Source organism: Hemicordylus capensis, chromosome 1 (genome assembly GCF_027244095.1).
Source record: "Hemicordylus capensis ecotype Gifberg chromosome 1, rHemCap1.1.pri, whole genome shotgun sequence".
NCBI classification, from domain to species: Eukaryota; Metazoa; Chordata; class Lepidosauria; order Squamata; family Cordylidae; genus Hemicordylus; species Hemicordylus capensis.
The window spans coordinates 175912776-175931544 of NC_069657.1; the positions used below are offsets into that span (position 1 = coordinate 175912776).

General features: G+C 41.2%; 1 protein-coding gene across 9 annotated transcripts in view; it reads left to right on the forward strand.

Moving 5' to 3' along the window:
• ARHGAP15 (Rho GTPase activating protein 15) overlaps nucleotides 1–18769 on the forward strand; it is a 609462-nt gene that overhangs the window by 367466 nt on the left and 223227 nt on the right. For all 9 annotated transcript variants that reach the window (XR_008313780.1, XM_053285783.1, XM_053285788.1 and 6 more), the window contains one exon: nucleotides 946–1044. Coding sequence is in view for 8 of the 9 variants with exons in the window: in XM_053285783.1 (XP_053141758.1) it covers nucleotides 946–1044 (99 nt within the window). In the remaining variant the exon portion in view is untranslated. The remainder of the gene's footprint in view (nucleotides 1–945; nucleotides 1045–18769) is intronic.

Sequence of the window (18769 nt, forward strand, 5' to 3'; positions counted from 1 at the left end):
GGTTTTGGGGGCAAAACACAGACAGGGTTCATATGAGCACCATACCATTGGTTTGATGGAGTGGCCAGTGCCCTAGGCCTGCACAAATTAGCCTTCCAGACAATAATATTATGCCAAGATTGGTGGGTTTGCCCAACGTGCCCAGCCTTGGCATATCCGGCATACTTGTGGCACAGAAATGGAAATATGTTCACTTCAAATTGGACACATGTTCTTCACTTCAAACAGTTACAGGTGTCTGTTGGGTGGCTTTATATGACATGCCCAATCACAGCATATAGCTGCCGAAGCCACAAGTAGGACTTGCATGTGTTCCTGGGACTGTAGCAGCTCATGGCAACTTCAGGGTCCATACAACATGTGAAGCTGACCACAGTGTCTGGTTGGCACTTTAGTCAGCAGGGCGCCAGCTATCTTAGTACAGCTTTGCGGACTTGATAGGTGGTAATAAGAATGTAATTGTAATGCATATGGAACAGAGTAGGGCAACATATACAGCCTCTTAGCATTCCAGAATGATGCTAGAGCTGCATAGTGTTCAAACCATTCTATGTGTTGTCCTAGCCATACATACATTTATGCTGGAGTACCAAATTAGTATGTCATGAAGAAGTACTGACATCATCGTTTCTGGCCTCAATCCTGCTAGTTATTACTAAGCTCTACCGAAAGCACTGAAAGTTGTTCCATTGGTTTCAGTGACTTAGTTATGACTAACTTTAGTTAGATGTGTATGCAGCATATCAAGCAAAACCTAAAGAAGATGAAACATTACAGAGTTAATATGAGGAAAGTAATTCATTGACGTGCTCTTGTCTGTACTTTTTGTCAGGCTAAGTTTACAACAAGCAGTTGGATTATTGGACCATTTACAGTTTATCTTTTGTATAACAATCCATGCTACTGTTTTAATCAACCCTTTTTTCTTTTCTTTGTCCTTATCAGATCAAGTTTTTGGTTCCTGTTTGCATCGTGTGTGTGAATACAATGGCTCCACGGTCCCAGAGTTTGTTAAAACATGCATAACAGCTGTTGAAAAACGAGGTAGGTAATCTAATAGTCAATATTTTCCCCGCTCCTCCTTTCTCTAGTCCTTCAGCTATATTTACACTTGAGCTCTAAGTTAACATATCTAGTTGACTCACTAGGGATGCCCTGCCTTTAAAATTATACTTCAGTATTGCATATAAAATTCCATCTTTATTTCTCTTTGCCTCCCACCCACTTCTCCATCTTTCTTAGTGCTTTTTTGATAAGTCTCCAGCAGTCACTCTCCCAATGTCACTATAACTTGTAAGTAATCATAGTAGTAGGCCTTTTGCCATTTGTAACTTTTTGCATGTTTGTTTTTAATTAAAACCAGTTCGCGTCAAAGAGGTTCACCACAGACTGGGCCAATCCGACTGGTCTGATTGCTAACCAAACTAGCCTTCAAGAAGGCTGGCCGGTCTGTGATTGAACCAAATTGAGTCTGGTTCCTGATGAACCAGTTTGGCAGGCTTGTAAAGGGAAATTCGGTGAGGAAATCCTCTTGCAGTTAATAGGATTGTCTGAAGTGGGATATTAAGAGCTCCAAATTATGTGATAATTATGTTTAAATGTTTGGTACAATATCAAACACAAACTATAAACCTATTCTGAATTCTGTGAAAATGGGAGGGGGATGCAACTTTCTGAGTGTGCATTTCCTCACTGGGTCCTCACCGGATCCCCCTTTACAAGCCTGCCAAACCAGTTTGACCCAGTTCGGCCAAAGAGACCGGACCTCCTGATCAGTTCAACTGAACCAGGTTTCAGAACCACAGTCCGGTTTGAATTCAATCCAAATTGGAAACAGACCGCAGAAATTGATTCCATGCACCACCACCAATTAATGGCACCAATGAAACCCATATTACTTAACTGCTATAAAGAGATTTCATTCCAAAATATAAATTTCCTTCCTTCTTTCCAATTGCAGGCATATATTATATTTTTTTTCCAGGTCATTTTCAATGAAAGATTAAATTAGTGGTCAAGGAATAATCACTTTTTTATAAAGTGCAAAAAAATTTTAAGGTTTTATCCTATCTCCTGCAAGTTTACAACAATTTCAGGGGATCCCTGAGCCAAGATACAGATGTTTTCAGAGTAAGAACAGGCAATCCTTTTGCTCTAGTGAGTGCCTGGTAAGTGAAAGTCTAAAATCAATAGAACTACACCAACAAAATAACTATCAACTTAATCATAAAGGAAGGCACTGTTTTTATCTAATCATTGTCTGACATTACTGGGAGAGGCAATGCCAGTTGTGTAGAACTATCCAGGGTAGGAATTTATGTTTCCTTTACATGAACAGAGATAGAATTAGGAAATTTTTATAATTCTCAGACAATTAATTATTTATTATAAAATCAGAATATTTATTAGGTAGGTATGATATGAGAAGATATGAGATAAATAAACATAGTTTTTGGAAGAAAAGAATGTATATGTTGTAAACATCCCTTGTTTGGTTGCTGCCTTTTGAATTGTCCCTTTAACAGCAGTTTGATCTGCTGCAATTAGCAGGTGATTATGTTTAGCTCTATGCCATAAAAATCTCCCCAGTATCAAGCCTCTTTTAAAGGCAGATGAGATGGTCAGTTGGCAATCCTACTCCCTTGCTGATGTGAACAACTTTAGAACTTATGAGAAGCTGAATGGAAATTATAGGTATCAAAGCACACTCAGAAAGTAGTACTTTTTCTTTTCTTTTTCCACAACATTCAGAATAGGTTGATGGTTTGTGTTTGATATTGTAGCAAACATTTAAATATAATTATCACGGAATAATATCCCCCTTCAGACAGTCCTATTAACTGCAAGAGGAATAAACAAATCTTAGTGCAAGAATACTAGCAAAGTGATTTGGGGTTTATATTCTTAAAGATTTAACTGCTACAATCCCAACTATTCCAGCTTGATTGGGTGAATCAAGCTGATATTATAACAGCTTATTGAAAAGAGCTTCCAGTTCTGCATTTCAAGAGTGCCTAAGAATAAACTACTTTGTCAACACAACACTCTTTTGCAGGAATGTGCCCAAAGCACAGTTCGAGCACAGTTTGGAGCTTTAAAAAAGCACAGGGGAGCTTTAAAAAAGAGGAGAGCAGGTCCTTACCTGCTCTCTGCCGTCCCATGAAGCTTCGTGCTGGGGTGGCGCTTGGCCCAAATACCCCTGCATGGCACCAGCACGCACATGGTGTCTGGGCATGTGCAGGCTCCATTTTCATGGTCAGTAACACCATGCTGACCACGCAAATGGCGCCCACACATGGACAGATGCCATGCGTGGGCTGACACCATGCGGGATTCCTTGGACCAAGTGCCACTGCAAAAAGCTGCAGGGGCAGCAGAGAGCCAGTAAGGACCTGCTCTCCTCTTTCTTAAAGCTTCCCTGCGCTACTTCCAAACTGTACTCGAACCACGCTTCAGATGGTGATTTGGGCACATGCCTTAAGGATAATGATGATGATGTTGATGGTGGTGGTGATGATGATGAATAAATATATTTCATTGCGTTTCCCCTATATCCTCAAAACACAATACATACACCATAAAGCACATGAAACTGCTTTAAACTGAGTCGGACCAGTGGTCCACTTTGCCCAGTATTGTATACTTTGGCTGAAGAAGTCCTTCCCAGTCCTGCTACATTATATCTTTTAAACTGGATATTTTGTGGGCTAAAACTGGGGTCTTTTGCATGCATAGCATGTTCTACCACTGTGCTATGGCCGCTTGCCTAACAAGAGCCCTGTAAGGTAGGCCATTGTTTGTGGGGGGGATGGAAATGAGAGATAGTGGATATATAGTTAGTATGACAGTGTGCACAGATAAAATAAAAAGAATTTCAAGGAAATATAAGATATCTGTAGTTCGAAATAAGTGTATAAAATGCACTTTATGGAAAACATACTGCCATACAGTATGGAAAACATACTGCCATTATTCCTGTAGAACACATGATGATTCTGTACAGGATGATTCTATTTTGATTTGTATACCTCATTCCTTTTACTTTCTGTAACCTTAACTAATAATATGGCTTTTGCTAGTTGATATGTAAATAATAACTAATCTTGGTGGCATGTGATTAAAAACAAATCTCATTTTATCATTGTATTTATGACTTCATACTCGGTATACAGTTTTCTATATCATGGACTTGGATTATGATTCCTTTGCATTTACTTCTATCCTGTTTACTCAACGTTTTCACTAAATTCTGGCATAAACGATCGCAGGACAGCAGTAATTTATGTGAAGCTAAATCCAATGTTTATGAAAGCTTCTGATGACATTTTCGAGTGGGGTTGGTATTAGGAAGCAGCATGTGGAGGTGCCAAGTCTCCCGGCATGGCTGGGACTCAACAGATTTGAAGCCCTCCTCCTAATGGCCAGATATGCCTCCAGCCAAGTTATTTCAACTGCAGAGTCATGGGAAATACTTATGTACCAATTATGGGAAAGGCACATTTAATGAAAACTGTATGTTTACTTCCATAGTCTTAGTAAGATGGCCTAAATGCTCAGCGCAGCTGGCATATTGGCTGATGCAAGGAAGCTGTATGCCTTCCGCCCCCTTTCACATACTGTAACTGTACACAGGGACTTTTCACACTTCATTTAAGATGGGGCATTATTTTTAAAAACCGCATATTCTATAAATGTAACCTTCAAACTAGAAAGACCAAATGATTTAATACATTTCTAGGCAATAGTATCAGGTTTTGTTTGTTTGTTTTGTTTGAATAGTTGAACAGGGTAATTCACCATGGCTTTATGGAGGTAGTTGTAACACACAGTGATCAACATGAGAACTGTTCATATTACAAAAGTTAGCATGTGAGCAGGCAATAGAAAGCCTGAGGCACAACATTCAATGGCAGTGAATCTGTGGCGATTCAAATGATTTGGCTGAACTAATTTGTGAGTCTGGCTTTTGCAAGATTACTGGGGCAAACCAATATCCAGACAAACATTACCTACATTATGTTCTGAATACAACTGGATGTTGGATACAGGAGAAAGGCAAAAGATCAGGATGGTGGTACTTTGCCTGTCCATCTTGATTACATTACTTCTATGACCGTATGTTTTTGTTTTTTCCACTACAACCTAAATATCTGGATAATCAAATAAAATGAAAGATACAGGGATTTAAAATGCACTGGAAACCAGTCTGCTCAAGGTACGCATCCTGAGCATCAAGAGGCCCACCAGTCAAAAGCTGCCTAGAATTGCTCCTGCTCCTCCTCTTATTTTTGTAGATGGGAAATACTGTACACTTTCTCCAAATATAGCTGGAACAGAGTAGAGTCCCAGTCATCCTGTAGAAGAATCTCCTGAGTATCTGATTACTGAACTGATTTTGAACAGGTTACAGTTTTTTGTATTTAAGGGCTCATGTTCAAGGTAACCAGTAGATTTTAGTTTAGTGTTCCGTTCTGGTTTATTGAAGAAGACTCTCTAAACTGGTTTTATTTTATTTTATTTTATTTGCATTCAGGTTCTGTTTCATTCCTCAGCTGGCATAGTGAAAGCCTGCTGCTGAGGAACTTCATGAGCCAGTATATTGCAGGATTCTAGGCAAACTATACGGATTTTTAAAAAAATCTTTGGAAAACACTAATGCTGGGCTTAACTTGTAAAATTTAAGGCAGTGGCCAGGAGCGGATTTTATCATCTTCAGCTGATATGTCAGCTACGCCCATTTCTGGAGGTAAATGACCTTAAAACAGTGGTGCATATGCTGGTAACTTCCATGCTTGACTACCATAATGCCCTCTATGTGGAACTGCCTTTGTATGTAGTCTGGAAACTACAATTAGTACAGAATGCGGCAGCTGGACTGGTCTCTGGGACAACTTGAAAGGAACATATAGCACCAATTCTGAAAGAACTGCACTGGCTGCCAATATGTTTCCGAGTGAAATACAAAGAGCAAGTCATTATTATAAAGACTTAATGGCTTGGGCCCAGGGTACTTAAGAGAATGCCTTCATCATGGTAATATAACCTGGGAGGTTCAGTTACAGTTTTTAATTGTTTTTATCCCATGAAATTTTTAAACTTTTTATTCTGTGAATTTTTAAAAATTGTTTGTATATATGTATGTATGTATGTATTTGAATTCTGTACCCCACCTAGAGATACACATTTTAAGCAGTATATAAATACGATAGATAGATAGATAGATAGAAATGAAATGAAAGACCACATGGCTTATATCTCCCTAGATGGCTTCCTTTCTCAAATTTGGGAGATGTTCCTAATTTTACATGGAAGCTTGTTATAGAAGAAGCTATAAAAGGAGTTTTCACACTTTTGGTGGTATTGTGTGTATTAGGCATGTAGTGTAGTGGGTAAGAGTCAATGAAGCTGGTGCAGTGTAGTCCCTCAGAGTGTGAGCTGCTAAGTTCTCAGTTCAAATACTACACTCATTCTAAGTGCCGTAGGCTAGCCATTATCTCTCAGCCCCAGTCTCCCATCTGCAATATAGGGATAATAATAGAGATGTACCTTATAGAGTTGTTGTAAGGATTACAGAGGTAATTATGCAAAGCACTTAGAACACTCTAAAGAGCTATATAAATTATGCTGCTGATGATTATTTAATATTTCCAGATTTTAGGACTGAGCATACATATTTGACACAGTTGCATTGAAAACATTGACCTAACAGCAGGATTGTTTATATTATGCAGGGCTCAGGAGAACTCAATCCTCAGGTCTGTTTTCATTGTCAGCCAAGATTCAGCCTTTAGCCAGGTGAAGAAAAAGTATAGGATACCTTGATTACTGCCATGTGAAGCAATAATAAAGAAGAGACTTCATTCAGGCAAATGAGGGATGCCTCCGCCTCAGCACCAAGGGCCAAACTAGATATCATGGCAGTTATTGAAAACAGCAGTCCTGTACTTTATTCGCCCACTTCCATGGGCACTCCTGTCCAACTCTCATTTTAAACATGAAGTGCTGCCTTATGGGGTAAATTATAACGTTGAATGCTTTGGTATGTTAAGGCTGCCCTTCTATGCATCCAGTTGCTCAGTGGGACTTCTCAATAAGCGTTCTTTGGATTGTTCTGCACACATTCTTTGTGATTCCAAATTGTATTTGTTGATATGGTTTAGACCGATGTAAAGGAATAATACCATTTCATTTATCTTGGGAATCCTCTAATGAAAGCTAATGACACTCAATGAATGTTGTCTTCTATTCCCAAATCCTTGCTGTCAATGTTTGCAGGCATGAAAGATTTATTAGCCATTGGACAATGCTACACTGCTGATTTTCTTTCTCAAGCACAAGATGCTATGGCAGAAATTATATACAAAATTACATATTTGACTCCCTGCCAAAAAGTCATCCTGAGATCCATGTGTAAAGATTTAAGAAAGACCTTTAGTCCACTTCGGAGAAGGTCCCTAACTTTAAAAACTTTATCTCTCAACTTTACTTCTTAGCAGCTGTTCTATTTTTTTTGCTGTCATTTGTTTGACAGCATCCAGTTATAGGTTCCGATGTCTGTTTAAAGAAACAGGGAGGTTGTTGGCTTTAAAATCCCCTCACTGCTTGTGTGTCCAACATTTTCCCAGGCTTTTCTGCATAGTTTGCCAAGCAGAGGGACTGACCTTTTGTAGCAAACACTTTTTCATTTCAAAATGCTCACTTTGATTTTTGTCCCATTTTATGCTCATTCCAAACTGTTTACAGCCCACTAAAAATGACTGTGAATTATATGTTTGTGTAATGGATTCCTTTTGTGGTTGGAGAGGAATGTTTACTTTGTGCAATTAGTTATCTTTGGGTAGATTACAGTGACCTGGAAAAAAAAGGCTAAGATGATTATGGTATCTTAAGTATTTCCTTTGTTATCTCCTGTGGTAGTAGCCTAATATGTTATTTACTGAGCCTCTGTGTCCTGCACTAATCATATTGTACAATCAGGATCTTCTACAAGTAATTTTGCTCAAATTATTTTGCATCACCTTAAACTTATGGGAAGAAATTTCAAGTCTATATTTTCCCTTCACAAAGAGATGGATGACTAATCTTTAATGTCTTTTGGAGCCAGATGGTAATTTTCTTTTCTTTTTTCCAAAGAGTTGAAGGCATTATGAAAGAGAGATTTGCCCACACACCAAAAAATACATGAGGTGTAACTTTTGGAATAAAGGGCTACCACTTTATTAAATTGCAGCAGGTCTAAATATCTCTGCCAACAGTATGGGCACAAGCTGTAGCTGAGAACCAGGATGTATCATTCTTGCCTTGAATCCATATTGGATCATCTCACCCTGGATCCAAGGAGCGGATCAGCACTAGTCTGATTCTTGCTCACCCCAGTGGATTCTCAAGGAGAAGTCAAGGTAAATCAGCAGCCTTACCTTTTCTAAGCCACAATGCCTTCAGGGTTGGCCCTGCTGCTGACATTAAGGAGAAGACCAACCGAATCCCTCAGCCTGTGGGCTTCAAGAAATTGCTTGGAATTTCCTCCCACCTTTCAACACAACCTTCGTAAGATTACTAATGATCTTTCAAAATTCTTCCCTTGCTCACACTGTACCTGCCAACTGTGACCTAGATATCACCTGATAGTATAAGGCAGGGCTGCACAGCTTTGGCCCTCCAGTTGTTTTTGGACTACACTCTCCATTGTTCCCAGCTACAGTGGCCAACAGTCAGGCATCATAGGAGTTGTAGTCCAGCATCAGCAGGAGAGAGGGAGAGATGCTGCTTGCAGGATGAGTGAGACACTGACATGGTAGCCAAGCTAAATTACCCTGTGGGCACATCACTGCAGCCAATCCCACCCCAACTCCAAGCTTAAAAAAAAAAAAGACTGCGTAGAATAAATCTACTCTCCCCTAATACAGGATTGGATGTGATAGGGATATGCTCGAAACTTCCCACCTCTACAACACCACTGGGGTTGCGGATTCCAAATCGCAGTGCAATCCCTTTAAAACCAAAGGCTTCCACAGCACCTTTAACACAGAGGAGAGCAGGTCCATACCTGCTCCTCCTCCACTCGCTGCCACTTCCATTATTGTGGTGCTCCCCCCAGCTATGATTGTGCAGCATCACCCAGCTGTCCCTGCATGATGCTGGCATACACATAGCACGTGCGTAGAAGTCATGTGCATGCTGCCATCGCACAGGGGCAGCTTGGAGATGCCCCACCAATATGTGAGCATAGCTGGGGGGGAGCGCCACAATAATGGAAGTGGCAGCAAGTGGAGAAGGAGCAGGTATGGACCTGCTCTCCTCCATGTTAAAGGGGCTGTGGAAGCCCTTGGTTTTAAAGGGATTATGCTGTGATTCAGATGCCGAATCACATTTCGAGCACATCCTTAGGATGAGACAGACATGCACTTTGCAATGTGCATATTATTCCATTTTTGTGCTTAGTGAACAGTCTTTGCCAGGTTTTGGATTGTTTGAAAATGTTGCAAAACCTGTGGGATAAAAGAAACATCTGTGTACACCATGGGAAAATGAAGTTTCTGTCAAATTACTTCTGACTTTCGTAAAATGCCTGTCTCCAACCATTTGAGTCTCATTCTTAGCATGCCCAGAGCATAATCTTCACCATTCAGCCTTTCATGCACTATCAACATAAAAAGCAGTACTGTCAAAGATCTGTGTCATGAGCAGTGATGCTACCAGGAGAGCAGCAGAATGCCAATCTTGGGGACCCACTGGGGTTGCTGCACAACACGAAAGGCAGTCTCAGTGGTGCTGCAGAGGTGGGAAGTTGTGCAATGACCTCAAGCAATGCAGGGGCACTTCCACAGCACTACATCCATTATTTCCAATGGAAGCAGCATGGCACAAGTGCCCATCTTCTGTTTTAGGCCATAGCACAACTTCCCGCCTCTACAACACCACTGGGGCTGCCTTTCACATTGTGCAGCGGCCCCATCAAGTCTCTAAACCTGGTATTCCACTGTGTGGAACGTTGGCCACTGTGTCTACAGGAAGATGCTGAGAATGAATGACAAATCATACTTTCAAGAAATCACATGAATACTCCTGCTGTGTGTTGGCACTGCAAATTTGAAAAGCCTCACCTGATCTGCATGTGGGGAAGGTTTTGAAACCCCCTACAATTCGGAAAATGGTGTCTGTCCCATCAGCTCTTGATTTCAGATCAATGCTCAGTCCCTAGCTGTGGAGAAACATGAAAACAAAATGCTTCTTCTAGCTTTCCCAGCACAAGGAGCAGAAAGACCATGCCCTCTGAACTGTGGCAGGTTGCACGTGTTGTTGTGTGGGTGGGCAGGTGAGGAGTCTGTCATTTTGTGAATGGCATCAAAAAAGGAAAGTTTGAGGTGAGGCCTTGAGTCCTCCACACATTACGCAAAATAGGTCCAGTGCCTTTTAATGTTGTCTTGAATGCTTTTTAGTCTACCACACTATCTTTCCCGTCAAATCCATGAAATTCATTCATCATTCATTCATTCATTCATTGATGTAGTTAACTCACCAGACCACAAACAAAGAAAGAAAGAAAGAAAGAAAGAAAGAAAGAAAGAAAGAAAGGCCCACAAAAGGTAGATGTTCATCATAGGCTTGCAAAGTGATAACAGCTTTTCTAGCACATTGAAAAAGCTACATATGCAGAGGCATAACTAGGGAAAACGGCGCCCGGGGCAAGCACTGAAATGGCGCCCCCCCCCCCCCGCGCCCCCAACATACTACATTATACTTAGGTTTTTCCTCACAAGCGCCCGCCGCCACCGCCAAGCCAGGCCACTGACTGGCCGCCAGGCGACAGCAAAGCAATGGGGGGGCGCGGGGGGCGCGGAAGGAACCGCTAATGGGGGAGGGGGCGCCGACGCACTCCCTTGACTGCTGCAGCGCTGCTGCACGGAGCAGGAAACATTTGTATTAACAAAAAAATAACAAAAAAATAAAATATATATTTTTTGTCATGGCGGCGCCCCCCACGTGACCAGAAAAGATGGCGCCCGGGGCACGTGCCCCCCCTGCCCCCCCTATAGTTACGCCTCTGTACATATGTCCATGCCTGTAAACACCCATCTTTCCCGTATGCCTCTTGTACAATTAGGGCTGCCTTGACCCAAGAAATGTCCTCACCCTCCTGATCCTATGAAACTCCTTTCAGATATCTGTTTCTGTCTTTGATATACATAATCTCTTGTATCTCTGATCTCTTCATAATGTGAGTTGACACAAGGTCGCATCACATGATGATTGCACATATCATTTGATTATATGAGTGCACACAGACCCAAGAAAAGGAGATGAGACAAAGCCACCCCCACCCCCCGCGCCCGATGTTGGTTATGACTTATCTGGTATTGTTTGCAGAGTGGAACTTATGCAGTAGCAATCTGCCATTCTTCATTTTTTTATTTCCCAACCTTGTTAAGACCACTGTGCATGCATAGATTTTTGCCTTTTTCAGCTCACATCTTTTTCCTTACAGGTTATCAGTGCTTATGTGCAATGATTAAAACAGAATGCAAAGTACAGCCAGCAAGATCACTGTCTGGCTCTCATTTTTTGAGTATGACACTCTGGGTCTGTTTAGTCTCTATTGGCTTACATAAGAACATAAGAACAGCCCTGCTGGATCAGGCCCATCTAGTCCAGCATCCTGTTTCGCACAATGGCCCACCAGTTGCCACAGGCAAGAGGTGAGGGCATGACCTTTCTCCTGCTGTTGCTTACCTGCAACTGCTATTTAAAGACATCTTGCCTCTGATGCTGGAGGTGGCCTATAACCACCAGACCAGTAGCCATTGATAGACCTGTCCTCCATGAATTTGTCTAAGCCCCTTTTAAAGCCATCCAAGCTAGTGGCCATCTCCAAATCCCATGGCAGAGAATTCCTTAGATTAATTATGCACTGTGTGAAGAAGTACATCCTTCTGTTGATCCTCAATTTTCTGGCCTTCATTTTCCTCGGATGACCCCCTACTTAGTAAAATTTCTCTCTGTCACTCTCTCTACTCCATGCATAATTTTTATTTATTTATTTATTTATTCGATTTTTATACCGCCCTTCCGAAATGGCTCAGGGCGGTTTACAATTAAAAACAGAAACCATTAAAACCCTCGATCATGTCTCCCCGTAGTCATCTCTTTTCCAATCTAAAAAGCCCCAGATGCTGTTGCCTTGCCTCATAAGTAAAGTATAAGTAAAGGCTTCCAGTAAAGCCACTTTAATTGGCTTTAGATTTAATTCTTTTAACTGTCATCTTTGTGATTATTGTCTTCTTATGTGGGGTTATTTTAATTTTTATTGTTAGGTGCCGGTGCGTCAGGACCCCAGTGGAGCTGAAAAGGGGGATTAATATTTCTTCGTAAAAAAAAACCTAAAAAAAAACCACACAAAAGCAAAAAGGGAATCCTGAAGTATTTATATGAGCACCTTAATATCATCACTGTGTAAAAAGGAAACCTGAAGCAACCAAACAGTGCTTGCTTTCACCGTGCTCCCTGGAAGCACTCCTCATGATCTGGAAATGACCTGCTCTCAGGGGAGAGGCAAAAATCACCTCTTGCATGAGCATCTATGCTTCAAAAATGGGGCTGCTCGCAGTGCACACAATCTTTTTTTCCTTGCATGGGTGCAGCAATAGTCAGGGTGTGGGCCACTGACAGTAGCTTGTAATCCCTCTGCTAGAGGTGCTGTCCTCAAATACAAGGTGATTATTATTACCTACACAGCCCTGAATGGCTTGGGCCCAAGGTATTTAAGATAATGTCTTCTTCTTCATGAACCCCGCCACCTATTAAGATAATCAGGGGAGGTCTGGTTGCAATTGCTACTGGCTCACTTGGTAGCGACCCAAAACCATGCCTTCTCTAAGGTTGGCCCAAGGCTCTGGAACACACTCTGGAATGAAATCACATTCTCCCCATCTGTGGTTGTTTTTAAATGACTTTTGGAAACACACCTGTTTCACAAACCAAACACACACACACAGCTTTTGTATTGTATTTTGTAGTGTGTGTGTGTGTGTGTGTGTGTGTGTAGTGATTTCATGTGTTATGTGTTTTTACTTGATGTTTTAATGCTGTGTTGTGAGCTGTCCAGAGGACAATTTGTTATGGGGTGGCTAACAAATAAAGTTGTGTATTATTATTGTTATCATCATAATATCTATCTATCTATCTATCTATCTATCTATCTATCTATCTATCTATCTATCTAAGGCATACCTGTGGCGTATCCCGTGTGTGGCAACTCTTGCGAGCAGAAGCACTGTGGTGATTGGGCAGTGGAGATTCTGTATGCAGATAGGGAGGAGGAGCCTGTGAGAGCAGAAGCAGCATGGTGATTTTGCAGTAGAGATTCTATATGCAGATAGGGAGGAGGAGCCTGTGTCACCGTGGTAATTGGCCAGTGGGGATTCCAAATGCAGATGGGGGGAGGAGCCTGCGATGGTTGAGGACAGTTGTAATGCAACTGTTACTAGTTGGAAGATGTTCTTAATTGTAGGGGAGAGGAATATATCTCTCTCCTCACACACGTGTGTGTGTGTGTGTGTGTATATAGTGAGCAGGGGTCTGCAAAGAGAGGGGTCATGAGGGAGGAAAGAGCCTATTCAGGAGAAGGAAGCTGTTGTTGTGTGAATTAGATAAGGAAACAAGATGAACAAGATCTGTTTACTCAGGAATAGAGAGAGAGAAGGGAAGGGAAGGAAAACAGAGGGGAAGAGTGAGTGGAGGAGAGAGAAAGAGAGAAAAAGAAGGCAGGGGGAAAGAGAAATAAGGAAGGGTGAGCGACAACCCTGAGCCTGTCAGTGGCCTGAGGAGAATGAGCGACCATGGCGGCTTCAGCAAGGAAGGGCCCAGTCAACAAATGCTGCTGTTTGGGGCGACCAAGGCCATTGGCAGAGGGAGGCAAGCAGGCAAGAGATGGGCCCAGGCCTGTCAGCAGCCTGAGGGGAACAAGCAGACATGCAGTGGCAGCAGCAAGGAAGGGCATGGTCAACAGCTGCTGCTCCTGTGGGGGAGAAGCAGGAGCGGGGTGAGAGTGGCTAGGTCTCTGGGGATAAGGGGCTGCAGCTTGGAAAATAGGCACCAGCAATGCCGCAGCCGCAACCAAGAGGGGTGAGGGGGATGGAAGCAATGGGATGGAGGAGGAAGAGCAGGCATGTGGCTCAGGTAAGGGTGGAGAGATCTCTGAGGTGAGGGGGGCTGTGACAGGGGGTGAGAAGATCAATCAAGTACTAGTGTGCAGATGCTCTGACAAGTTAAGCTTGTTGTTGTTATTGTTGTTTTTGTTGTTGTTGTTGTTGTTAGGCATTCAGTTTATGAAGTTTGAAAGGTTTAAAGGCTTATTTATGGTAATTTTAATCTGTTTATGTGATTTTTTAGGTTTTGATTGGATTGTAAACCACCCTGAGATTTTATATAGGGTGTTGTGTAAATCTGACTAACAAATAAATAAACATTCTTGTCACTTTGCATTTGACAAGTATCATCCCTGGTTATACCCTTAGTTTTGTAGAAAAATATCCCCATAGTTATATAGGCACTAAGCAATTGTCCAAAAGAAAGACAATAATGCACAATATGAGCTCCATGTTTATTGTGGAATGTTATTTCCCCCCTCTTGTTTCTTAAAAGCATATGACTTCATCTGTCCATTTGAGAGACCGAGATTTCAGTCCCCTCACCCAGTTAATTTACTAACTTCCCGTGTTTGCGAATTGCATTTTAGCAACACTTTCCCTAACATTTGTTTCTTTTCCCAGCCTCTAGCTTTATTCCGTGTTTCCAGTTACCTTCAAGAGCAGGACCCTCAAAGTGAAGAGATCATATTGCTCTACTAAATGATCTGAGTTCTTAGTTCTGCTAATTTTGTAGCATACATTTTTCCCCACTTTGGGATAATCTATTATACTTGGATCCAGGCATGCACTAAAAGCTAATACTTCCATGAAAAATATGCAATTTGTACTGTTTAACTTTTGACAAGATCCTTGAAGTCTTTTACCATTCAGTCTTGTTCCAAGAAGATTTTGGTTCTTGTTTTTATATGCAAGTCAGAGAAAGAGAAGCAAAACAAAATGAGAAGAAATGCATGCTATTTTAGGGGGGGATGCCTCAGCACTTGAGTAGGTAACTCATTTTTTCAAGAAATATTTGTGGACTGCAGCGGGCGGGAGTAGCGAAGGCCATTGAAATATACTTCTTATCAACCATTGATATTATTGCTGCAATGAATATGACAGTTGGCCAAAGCACATTCTGAGCCATTTTGTCTCAAAAAATTATGATACAAAAAAATGTTTGCAACTTCTGAGTAGAAATTAGGAGCAAATGAATGCAGTGCAAATATCTTGGCAGTGACTCCTCTAGGAGTTCTGTCTTCTGACTCATTTAATCCCACTATAGCCACCTTTCTCAAAGCAAGAGCCAGTTAATAGTTTTGTGCAAGGTCCAAGTTACAATTGGCTCAAAGGGATATTTTCTCTGGGGCCTCTGTGTCTGTGAAAAAGCCACACTCTGCGTCAGTTTAAAAAAAAATCAAGAAGCATCAAGAGGAAACATCAAAAGCGAGCATAATGTACAAATTAAAAGGGGAACAGAAAAGGCAAAAGGAAAACAACTTATAACAGAAGTATATGACATATATGGAAGGCTGCATGTAAACTACATTAAAAACAATTAACAGGAGTACAATAATGGAAAAAGACAAGCCTCTGAGCCAGTTGCCACCTTTGTCATAGTTACCTGATACCTGCCCCATTGACTAATTCATTCCAGAGAAATGAAGCCTCTGTTAGTCAAAGAAAGTATTAGTATGCTAATCCTTGCCAGCAAAAACAAGTGGTTACTGAGTGCTCACCACAGTAACATTTGCTGTGACAGGACTAAATTCATACCTGGGAGCACTCCAGTGCTTTCACTGGCATTGCAGAAAGGACTCGGAGGCATTTCGCTCTCCTGCTTTTCCCTGCACAATTAAAATTAATCTGTTGGTAACCATTTAGAGTAAGTATCCAATATTTAGAAAGACACAAATCTTTTACCAACACATTAGCCAAACAGAAACACCCACAACTGTGGGGATTCTTTCTCAAAACCTTTCGTGATTTTCACAACCTATGCTTACATATGAACAAATGATTCCTTTAAAAACTAGGCTAATACCTTTCTATTAAACACCCATTAATATCTTGACTACAAGAGATACAGATCTCTTGTGCAGATTGCAAACTGGAGATTGGTAATTGGCAGTCCATGGACAGAAGGAAGGCTGTCCATTAGCTCCAGAAAAGAATTGAAGTGGTTAGTTAGTTAGTTGTTTATTTACGATCTTAGATCAAACATAATTGAAGTGGTTAATACCGGAAAACATCCAGGCTAGTATTTTGCATGCTGCAAAAAATTCCACGTGCACAGTGGGATGAGAGGAAGTTTTGCTGACCTACCCTGACTTCTGTAGCCGCCTTACCTCTAGAAAATATGAGAGCCTTGCAAACCTCAGGGACATATTTTCATGAGAATGAAGAAAGAAGATTGGCAGAAATTCTCCTCGTTGCTCACAGAGACATTTTTTGGCATGCACAATGTTCATCTGGATGTCACTCGCTGCCTGCTATTTTGTGATAATATTTCTGATTAAGGCACAGTGATGACAATCCTGCATACTTTCCCTTATTTTAATTGTTATTTCCAAGTTTGTTTGTTTGTTTATATAAGGAGCCCCTGGTGGCGCAGTGGTAAAAACTGCCGCCCTGTACCCAGAAGGTTACAAGTTCGATCCTGACCAGGGGCTCAAGGTTGACTCAGCCTTCCATCCTTCCGAGGTCGGTAAAATGAGTACCCAGAATGTTGGGGGCAATATGCTAAATCATTGTAAACCGCTTAGAGAGCTTCGGCTATAAAGCGGTATATAAATGTAAGTGCTATTGCTATTGCTATTGCTATATTTTATTTATATACTGCCCATCCAAAATGGCTCACGGTGATTCACAATAAAAAATAAAAGCAGTTAAAATATTAACACAACATAAAATTAAACCAGGTAAAATATTAACATAAAAGTAATTTTAAAACTATTAAAATCATTTTATTTATTTGTTTGTTTCATTATTCAGTTTCTATACCGCCATTCCAAAAATGGATCAGGGCGGTTTACACAGAGAAATAACAAATAAATAAGATGGGTCTCTGTCCCCAAAGGGCTCACAATCTAAAAAGAAACATAAAATAGACACCAGCATTGGTCATTGGAGGTCTGTGCTGGGGGAGGATAGGGCCAGTTACTCTCCCCCTGCTAAATAAAGAGAATCACCACGCTAAAAGGTGCCTCATTGCCAAGTTAGCAGGGGTTAAATATTATTAAAAGCCAGGCTGATAAGATCAGTCTTTAGGGCGCTCTTGAAGGCCTCCAAGGACAATAAGTCTCTTTTACTCACGGCGGGCATGTTCCACAACCTAGGGAAACAAATTAGTTGTTCCACAACGGAGAAAGCCCAATCCCAAACCACTAGATGAACTGATCCCAATCCCAAGCCACTAGATGATTGGCACCCAAAGACGGAGCTCTCCTGAGGATCTTAATGAGCAGTGGAGATCTTGCAGACAGGTGCTCTCTTAGGTAACTCAGGCCTATGACAATCTGAGCTTTAAAGGTGATAACCATCTCTTTATATTTTTCCTGGAAACATATCGGCAGCCAGTATAACTGTTTAAGAATAGGCATGATATGGTTTCTCCAAATTATCCTGGAGACCAACTGGCTGCCACATTTTGGACTAACTGAAGTTTCTGGACCACGTACAAAGGCCGCATACAATGAGTTCATTGTAGTAATCCAGCCTGGAGGTTACTAGCTGATGCAACAGTGTTCTGAAGTCATTCCGTTCAAAAAGCGGCAGTGCTGTCTAATAGCAGAAGCTGATAAAAAGTGCTCTTGGCCATAACCTCAACCTGAAACACGAGGGTGAGACCATGATCCAGGAGCACTCCCAAACTACATACCTGTTTTTTTCTGGGGAAGTGTAACTCCATTCTGAACACATTCTATCTCATCCTCCAGATTACGACCCCTCATAATCAGCATATCCATCTTGCTTGGATTCAGCTTCAAATTATTATCCTTCATCCAGCCCATTACTACCTATAGGCAGGCAATTAGGGAGATAATGCCTTTTCCTGATAACAATGACATAGAGAGATAGATTTGGGTGTTGTCAGCTCAGCATAAGGAATGGATATAACAATAAAATTAGAGACTTTTAGACAATCTCACAAAACAGAAAAGAGCTGATCCAGGGCCTATACTATATTGTCATAACTGTGTGTGTAATCAATCAGGCTTGTTAGCTGTGAAACTAATTTGTTCCCTCGCTTTCAATGGCATTAAGTTAAAACCTTTTTAACTGTTATTTTTACAAACTGACATGGAGGTTACAAAATGCAATTACATTTAAAAATGCAGTTTTTTCTAATATAGATTGCCTATATTTTAAAGCTATGTGTGCAAAATAGAAGCAAAAAGGAAGAGCACTAACCGTATAGGGAACATACTGAAAGTGGAGCCAAGAAAGAATCTTGTGAAAGCATACACAATAAGATTCCAGCTATAGGACAGAGTTCCTGCAGCTTTGATAATAGTAGAGAAAAGGGGATTTTGCAAGTACTGTTTATCAAGCTTTGGTGACAGAAACTGCCCCTACTCAAATTCCCTTTTCTACCTAGCCTTTACAGGAAGCCCTATTCTCCTTTGCACTTGCTCAGCCAG